Source organism: Callospermophilus lateralis, chromosome 10, assembly GCF_048772815.1.
Source record: "Callospermophilus lateralis isolate mCalLat2 chromosome 10, mCalLat2.hap1, whole genome shotgun sequence".
Classification (NCBI taxonomy): Eukaryota; Metazoa; Chordata; class Mammalia; order Rodentia; family Sciuridae; genus Callospermophilus; species Callospermophilus lateralis.
The window spans coordinates 47,117,976-47,127,974 of NC_135314.1; the positions used below are offsets into that span (position 1 = coordinate 47,117,976).

Consider the following 9,999-nt stretch of genomic DNA (forward strand, 5'->3'; position numbering starts at 1 on the left):
TCTTTTGACTTATGAGGAAATCATCATTTTCAATGGAACTTCTAAAACAAAAATCTGTTATTTATTTATCATTTTTTGTTCTTTTCCTCAGTTGCAAATACATCTTATAATCATGCCCACTTTCCAGGGTTATTAGGGTGAAGATTGAGTTAATTTTCATGAAGTACTTAGATTACTCAAATTTGAAAAGAAACATTAAAAGTTTTCATTTAATTACATTCTCATCAAGTTGACAATGTACTAATTGGTAGTTCTTACCTTTAATGTTTAGCTACTGTATAGTTTGTCATACAGAAGTTGACAATTGCATAACTCCTTTACAAATGTGTCTTTTATCAATACATGGATCCCTACTTTGCATTCACGTAGGTCTTTCAACCCTAGAGTCAGCCTTCCGATACTAATGTTGTTACTCCTCTCTTTCGCACCTACTTTCAGATTTCATAGTTTTTTTTTTTTAAAGAGAGAGAGAGAGAGAGAGAGAGAGAATTTTAATATTTATTTATTTATTTTTAGTTTTCAGCGGATACAACATCTTTGTATGTGGTGCTGAGGATCGAACCTAGGCGGCATGCATGCCAGGCGAGCGCGCAACCGCTTGAGCCACATCCTCAGCCTCCATAGTTTCTTTTTAAAAAATGTAATTGTTGTATGATAACATACATGTTGTATTTCCTTTCTCAGTACCTCCCCTTTCTCTCCTCTACTCCCTCCTCACCTCCTTTCTCCATTCTACCACTCTCTCTTCTGTTTCCAAGCGGTTTCTTTTTCTTTCCTATTTTTCTTCACAGCTTCTGCATATAAGAGGAAATATATGACCTTGACTTCTTGAGACTGGCTTCAATCTGATTCTTATAAATCGTATAGAGCTGTCATTTTCCAAACTAGTTTAAGAACATAGATCTTTTTTATAGATTATAGTTCACCCCCAATTTCTGTCATGATTGATAAACTATTTTATATCTTCATATATGTTTTTACTTATTTGATTTATTTTTTTGTTTTTAACATTTTTCGCATCTTGATCAACAATGAATCTTTCCAAGATCCAAAAAAAAAAAAAAAAAAAAAACCAGAAGAATTACTCTGTATTTCCACTCAACAACTTATTTTTTCTGTAAAGTTAGCCATTTTTTTTATAAGGCATAAACACAATATTTTCCTTTGATATCTTCTTGAGATTATAATGACAAAAAAATCTACATACATTTGAATTGTTTAAAATTCATAAGGTCTTAATAATACCTTAAGGAAATATTAATTTCAAAATGATTAACATATTAAAAGCTAATATAAATTTATTATATTTCATAGTTGACAAAAATACATTGTAAATAGTATCTCTCATGTAGCAGAGATTTGTACAGATTTTTTAAAACTTAATATACTACTTTTTGAGCACTTTTAACTTTACAGAAAAGTTGAGTGGAAAACAGAATTTCTACAAGCTTACTTTACCCATCCCCAATTTTCCCCATTATTAGAATCTTTAATTAGGCAGCATTTGTTAAAATTGATAAGCCAAAATTGATATATTGCTATTGAGTTCTATGATTTGCTGTAACCTGTGAGTTTTGGTCAATGCATGTTGGCATATATCCACCTTTAGAGAATCACTCAGAATAATTTCACTGCTCAAAAATCCACTTGCTTTGCATTTTTTTCTTTCATTAACTATTTTTATATATCTGGCTTAGTTTTAACTTTACTATATCTTTTCCCCTTTCAATTCTTATTCTGTGAATTTGATACAGTTGGAATATGTTCCATATTATTACCTTGTTAATTTCGAAATCATATTATATTTTTTCATTACTTAATGAATTTTTCTTCCTGGTGCTCATACTTAGACATGTGTCTCTCTATTGATAATTGACTAAAAGAAAATAATGTTAATAATATTTATGGAGTATATGTTATGTACCTATCAAGTGTTAATAATAATCTATAGTATCTAATTAAGTTCTCACAACATTCTTCTAAAGTGGACATAATCTGTCCAGAGAAATTAAGGCATTTACCCAGTGTTATGCAAATAGTAAGAAATGGATTCAGTATTTTCGAGTTGAACCAAAGTTTCAAAACTCCATTTTTATATATGACCTTATAGACTCAATTATTTATCTTGGAAAAGTATTCTATTTCTTTATTGTTTCCTTCCATTTAGATAAGACAATATTTTAAAATTATTTTCACCTCCCTTCTCTCATTTGCTTCTCCCAGGAGATCTTTGAAATGATTTTGTACTCTTATTTCAACACCACTTATTCCAAGATTTTTCAGATATAATTTATAATTTTGAGTTCTGGACTATTTTTCCCAACCAAGCTTTATCGTATCAAAAATTAAACTGAAGTATCATTTTTCTAGTATTAAATAAAATTATGAGTATAATTGCATGTTGTCAAAGCTATCTATAGTCACACAGCATAAATGAGTATATGTCTGTAAAGAATTTGGTGACAGATATAAGAAATAGTTACATGTTAGTACCTAAATAGGTATTAACTATTCATTATGCTAGGAGAACATGTTACTAGGAAACATTAAAAATTAATATATAAATTTAAGCAAAAATATGTATCATAGCATTAATCTATAAAAAACATTTAATATATCTAAAGTTGAATCATGAGCTAAATGGTGAGGGGGCATGGGGCAGAAAAGATTGTGGAATGAGATGGACATCATTACCCTATGTACATGTGTGACTGCACATATGGTGTGATGATACATTATATACAACCAGAGAAATGAAAAGTTGTGCTGCAATTGTGTACAATGAATCAAAATACATTCTGTTGTCATATATTCCTGGTTAAAATAAATAAATAAATAAAATTTAAAAAAATAACTAAATGGTTAGTTAACATATATAACTATGAAGAAATTTTATCCATCCATTAAAAATAGTATACAAATTACACAATCTAGAAAAATCTTAAATGACATAAAGAATATAACAATACAAAACTAATCTGATAGAAGTTATATGTATATATGTTTATGAATATAGGTGTATGTATATATATTTATGAATATATGTGTATGTGTATACACACACACACACACACACACACACACACATACACAGACATCAGAATGATTCTGTCTGACCTTAGGGATAATGGATAATTTAAAATTTATTTTTATTTCATTAATTTCTAAAAATTTTATGATTCTTATTTATTAATTTACAATCAGAAGTCTTCTACCCTACTCTTTTATTATCTTTCAACCTATATCTCCACATTTCACATTTTCATAGCACTGTTTCATTTTGTATTCATTTATTTGACTAGAGTTATATTCTTTACTATGAAATAGGATTTCTTCTGAAACAGCTAGAACCATACTGCCCTCTGTGGGACTTTGGCTGATTCACAACTTTCTTTTCTTTTTATTCTTTTTAAAAAAGAGTGGACCAGAGGTTGTACAATGTAGTTAGTTACATAAAAGAAACATATAGGTAAGGTGCATATGTAAAAGGAATATATGCTAAAATGGCCAACAGAGTCATATGGAGCACTGAATTAGTGCTACTGGTCTAGTAATATTCAACCCACTTGAATTTGATTTATAACACACATACCTGGTAGAAATGAAACCTGAAGTTCACAGAAAATGAAAAAGAAGAGTTTTGTGATTTGAATAAGTTCAGCTCTTTAAAGCATTGACTGCAGTGTAGCTAATCAATATTTTGGAAAATAAACAGAAAAAAATCATTAGCTGTAGATAAATGTGGTGTCAGTTAAATGCTAACAGTTATTTGGTATCAGCTATTTTGCAAAGGCTGAGTATTCTTGGGCTCAATATGTGGACCTCCTGTAGATACACAGGGAGATTTGTTTAATATCAGAGGTGGAAGAAACATTTCAGACCCTTGGATTACTTCTCTCAGAGAGCAACTGAGTAGAAGAGAAATTCTGGAACTCCTCCAGGCTCACACTTGAGAACTTAGCAGAGTTCTTTCTTGAACGAATTCTACAAATTTCTGGACCAGCGGGCTCTTTGCATTTCACAGAATTAACTCTTCTCTGCCTCAGTCTAACCTGATGTCTACCTGTTCATTTCCATGACTCCTTACTCAGACTTCTGCTGAGTCCTCTTTTCTTCTTTTCCATCAGAGGTCTCCTTTCCTCTTTTGCTTCCTCTTCAGTGTTGCCTCTAGCTTGCTTAGCTGCTCGATTAGTCAAATTCAAGAACCCACTGAAAGGTTCTGGGATATAAAGATGATACTTAGATCTTTCTATTCAAACTTACAATGAACTATAAATACTGAGTAGATCACATAAAATATGTTTGCCTGTAGGTACTGACTTAAAAATATCTGGACCGAATGTAGAGAGAATTTGGATTTTAGAGAAGTTTCTGGCTTAAACTGTAGCTCTCTCTCCCATTAGAAGTGAGTATGAGTAAATTGCTAAATCTTTCTGGGCACTGATTTCTTTATCTGTAAATATTACTACATACTTTGCACAGTTGTGGTAAAGAATAGATTAAATAATATATGTAAATAGACCACTACATAGTTCCTGGTGTTTTGTAGTCACTTGAAACATAGTTCCAAAAATAATCAAATATTTATTAAGAACCAAGAATTTATCTATCATACATTTAACTTATCGAAAGCTTATAGAGTACTGACTTCATAATAAACAAAAATAGTTTGCCTTGTACTTTTATAGGTATCTTCTGGTGTCCTAAAATTCTAAATTTGAAATAGTTCAATTAACCAATATTTCCTTCATGATTAATTCTTTCTGTGCCCTATTCTAGAAATCTTTGGTTACTCTAAGAAAGATAGTCACCTGCTTTTTCTTCTGAAGTTTGTTTTGTTTTACTTTGTGTATTAATGTCTGTGGTTTATCTAGGTATGAGTTTTATATTATTTGGGGTAGATGTTAACTTTCATCTTTCTATGCATCTTTTCCCTTATAGAGGATTCTTAATGAAATAGATATTCATTTTCTCTACTGTTTGACAGTGTCACCATTGTTATAAGGCAGGTGATCATATATTTGAGTCTACTTTGTGCATCCTATTCTGTTATGTTTATTTCATTTGATAGTTTTCTCCAATACTATGCAGTCATACTCAGTATGGTTTTATATTAAGTGTTCAAATCTTATCATTTTCTTGACCATCATTTTCAGTTTTAGCCTGTCCATTTTCACCAAAGCCTTCTGGGTTTTAGTTGGAATTATAGTACATTTATATATCATTTTTGGAAGAATTAATATCTCAAACATTGAGTTTTATAACCATGAGTTTAGTTATTCCAAATGCAAAATTTTTAATAAATAGATACCTACCCTCAGAGACCAAAGTATAAAAGATTCAACATCAAGACAAGGAATAAAGATCATACACTACAGAAAGAGAGACTAAGTAATGATAAGAAGGTGTGGAAGGTTTTCTGTGACACATCTTTTGGTAAAGAATTGAGGAAATATTCACTTGATAATTTCCATTTTTCTCCACAAAGTAGAAGACAATAGATCCATGGAGAGAAAAAGGTAGAGCTTGTAGACTGCTATGAAGTTTGAGGAAAGAAAAAGAGAGAATGGACCATCAGTTCCAACAGTTCAGATGAAGAGAAAGCCTGTGGATGTGGTAACTGAATTATATGATCAGAACCATAGAGGTAAAGAGAGCAAAGAAGATGATCTGGGTTGATCTGTTTTAGGATCTGCTGAGATGTTTTAAAGGAACTTCAATGAAGAGAAAGATTTGAAGGCTTTCATAAAGGAGTAGTAGAATGCTGGGTAAAAAAGGAAAGAAATTTCAAAAGGGTTGAACGGATCAGGGGAAATGAAATAGTCAAGTGGGCAAATTACTGGATGGTGGCTTGTTGCCAGATAGTGGGACAAGGTAGACTTGTGAAAGTTCCTAAGGTATCTTTAGATCCCTTCCTCTTGGATACAGTGTAGGATTCACTTTAGCAATTCTTTTGGACTCCTTATTTACAGAGCAATATGCTGGACTGCGGGCCCTCTTAGGAGTGGTGGAATACTCCTGGGTAGTATGGTGAATGGAGAAAGAAAAAGGGAATGTGGCCAACTGTAAAAACTAGCAACTCTACTTTGTATAATTAGAGCTTTTATAGAATGCCTTGGAGAACAGCTCTAATACATACAGAGAATCACAAGTGGTACTTAGATCTTCTTTTGTGTCCAGTTTTCTATCACTACCATGGTTCACCCAGTTTACGTCTATGTATTCACTATTAAGTATCTAATTTCTTGAATCAATCAGTTTCAGGCTCATTGGTTGGAAAATATTTACAACACTTAGAATGTTGCCAACATTTAAAGTTTAACAGCATCTCCATTAGATTTATAACACTTTTCTAAGTATAGCACTTTGAGAATAAATAAAATATCTCAAAAAAAAAAAAAAAAAAAAGAATCAGGCTGGGAGTGTAGCTCAGTGATAGAGCACCTGTGTAGCATGCACGAGGCCCTGAGTTTGATTCTCAACACTTTAAATGAAATAAAATACAAAGAGCAATGAAACATACAACATCATTTATACTCTTTTAAATATAAAAACGTCTTGAAGGAAATGATGAAGAAATTTTATGAGAATGCTGTAATGCTTTGGCCATTTCCCAGGCTGGTGGCCCAACAGGAATGCCCCAGGGATGAAGGTGTCTTGTAAAAATTCAATGAGATGATGCTTGTAAAAACACTAAGAATAGTGCATTGCGAAAATTTGGTTCTCAATATATTTTAGTTTATTAGGTATTTGAACTTTCATTTATGATAAAGTCATGAAAAATTGATAAGAAAGAGTATTCGATTTCTATGAAGTCTTCTCACTTTTAAAAAGTGACCTCACAGAAATTTATTTCCAAATCCCTTACCATTCCTGTCTGGCACAGAACTGTTCAATTAATGACTGAACAAGTCAGTCTTGAGGAGTTTTGTGATTCCTTCCTTTAAACAACAGAAACACAGGAATTCTCATCCACTTACTTATCATTCCCCAGCATTCTCAGCACCTTCTTAATTCAATGTTCACACTGTATTATTCCATCGGGAGTTTTTTGTCTAAAGCTTTTTTGTCTGTCTGATCTCCTACACTGGTATTGAGAATGAAGAGTTGTTCAGGTATCAGGTATCCTTAATGCCTGGCAGCATGTACTTTTGTACCATATCTCCACAGCCTTTCAGCACCACATTCCACAATGGAAAATATGACTAAAGGATGATAATCTAAAGGTGACTCAAATAATAAAGGTGACTCCTTTCTACTTTTGAGTTTTCCCCATCAGACTATGAACTCTTCAATGCATGTCTTATCTGTATGGCAAATTCCCACATTCAATACTTGTGAAAAAGAAATAGCTGAACATTCTTCACAAACTATTTCTTAACAATGCTATGCAAATAAAAGTCACACACTTAAATTAACAAGGTTGTTTGGATTTGTGTCTTTTGAGAGAGATAGTACTTAAAGCTTTTTCCAGAGAGTATTGCTTTTTATGCATTCTGGGGGAAGGAAGGGAGACAGAAATTTATGCACTGCATTTAAGGATAATATATCATGATGTTTTAACCAACATCTCCAGTGCTACTCTGTTACCATGAACTAGAGTTGGGTGAGAAATCAAGGTTTATTGCTCTGTAATGAAAACTTCATATTCTGCATTGCTGTAATGTAATTTCTTTTGACACAGATAAAAAGAATAAGGGTATAAGAATTAAGTAACAGATTTTAATAAGTGGGGGATTTGTAGCTAAACGTCATTAATCACCTTCAAAACTACAAATAAAATACATACTTTTATACATGCTCATTTTATGAGTATGTTTCTGATTTATCAGTATCCTCTCAAGTATCACAAATCCAATCAATCCTTTAATTACCCTGCCTCTGAGTTCCTATTATTAAATAAGGAACTGTGGACCCCTAACATTTTCCTCTTTCCGTTTCCTCCTTTATCTCAATGACTCTTCCCTTATATCTACAATTCTTCTTTCATTTAAAAAACCCTCATATCCTTCAAATTCCCTGTTTTTGTTGTATTTTGGACCTGTTAGCCCCAAATCCAAGTCCACAGAGCACAGTGGAATGTTCTGTTAACTAGTAGTAGGGGAAATCAAGTCCTACTGCTTGACCTACCACTAACCTACTTCAAACCTTAGAAAAAAGCCTTCTTGCTGGACCTTCAGTCTTGCCATTTTCTGGATGGTATAGGTGTTGGATTTGAAGATCTCTATAGACTTTTTTAGCAGGACAAAGAGTTCTTGACTTTTTCTTTTGAGCAAATCCTTTGTTGATGAGCTATTGCATTCTTCAGACACTAGAGGGGGCTCCTGAAGGCTTTCCTAGCATTTCACAGAATAAAGAAAAGGTTGAATCTCTCTTGATGACTATATACATTTTTAAACACAAATTCTAATTAAGAAGTGTGATTTCACTTTTTTAATTTAATATAAATTTAATAAACGTATCATTTATATTATTTATGACTTGTAGTATGAGACTAATTTAATTTAATGCCAACCAATCCTAGAATTTTTCCATCCTCTGTTTACATTTATGAAAACGTGGGGAAGCACTTTTAGAAATTGATGGAAGAGAAGTCTATTTATGAGATTAGTATTCCAAAGTTGATTTTTCTCAACCAAAAACTCATTGCTTAATAATATGATTAAAGGAGAGTTGTGGTGGTCCTTTGTGAGGAATCTCTTTCAGAAAATGAAACAAATACAATTTGATGAAGACCCATTTAACAATAAACTTATGAATTCATCTCTTAAATTCCATGGCAATCAGGTTAAGGCAGTTTTGTAAAGAATACACAATGATTTTTTCATCATCCTCAGAGTGATGCAGGTTGAGATGAATGATTAGTTTGCATTCTTAAATTATTACATAGTCCAACATATTTCTAATGAAGAAGGGTCCAAGTTACTTGGATTCTTTGCTTCTTTTTTTGCACTATTTGATTATTCATTTTGTAATCTATTACTTATTATCATTGATAGTCTTACCTTTAAGTATATTTTTGGTGTTGAAATTTTCTTCTCTTGTAGGCTTGAAACCCTAGAAAGCTTTTAATCTGGTATCGTATTATTCTTTTCATTAATTATTTATTTACATTCTCTTTCATTTATGGCATTTTTAACACACAGTGTTAGTAAGTATCTGTCAAACCTCCATTTCTTTATTTAGCTCCATGCATTCCATTAACCACTCAATCCTTTCAGTTTATTTTAATTTCATGCTAAATATTTTTACAACCATAATTGCAAATTGATTTTTTTGTTTTTGGTACTAGGGGTTGAACCCAGGGACACTCAACCACTGAGCCACATTCCCAGCCCAATACAGGGTCGTAGCCCAATACAGGGTCGTGATAAATTGCTGAAGCTGGCCTTCAACCTGTAATCCTCCTGCCTCAGTCTTCTGAGTTGCTAAGATTACAGGCGTGTGCCACCACACCTGGCTCCTGATCTGTCTTCTTGTATTCTAGCGTCTTCCCTTATATAGGATAATATTTAGATCCATATGTTTTAAACAGTACTTCCTCTGTTCCAATACCTCTGTTCTTTCCAGTTGACACATAGTCAAATTGTTCTCTGCCAGAGTGTTCAAGCTCCTCAAAAGGCTCAAGGAATTTTACTGTGAATTCATCTTCATTCTGTGAGACCATCAGCTGCCTTTTGAGACAAGGATTACAAGGCTGGTATAGATGTTATTTTGATCCACTGACAAAGTGGTACTCTGTACTTGTTATATTTCTTGGCATTTTCTGACCTATCAAAATTTTATTATGGCAACATCAGCCAGAAACCCACATTTGGATAATGCCTATATAAAGATGAGAAGCCTCGGTCTATTCCCTAAAGACCTAAAAAGAGCACACTACAGGGACACTGCTACATACATGTTCATAGCAGCACAATTCACAATAGCAAGACTGTGGAACCAACATAGATGCCCTTCAATAGACGAATGGATAAAAAAATGTGGCATTTATACACA

The 9,999-nt window shown here is 32.6% G+C and overlaps 1 protein-coding gene across 1 annotated transcript in view; it reads right to left on the reverse strand.

Moving 5' to 3' along the window:
• The window catches only part of Gmnc (geminin coiled-coil domain containing), a 29,801-nt gene extending 20,134 nt beyond the window's left edge, over positions 1–9,667 (reverse strand). The window contains exons 1-2 of the mRNA XM_077110333.1: positions 9,556–9,667; positions 4,088–4,219 (exon numbers count right to left, since the gene is read on the reverse strand). Coding sequence (XP_076966448.1) covers positions 4,088–4,219; positions 9,556–9,667 — 244 coding nt within the window. The remainder of the gene's footprint in view (positions 1–4,087; positions 4,220–9,555) is intronic.
• Positions 9,668–9,999: the final 332 nt, after the last annotated feature.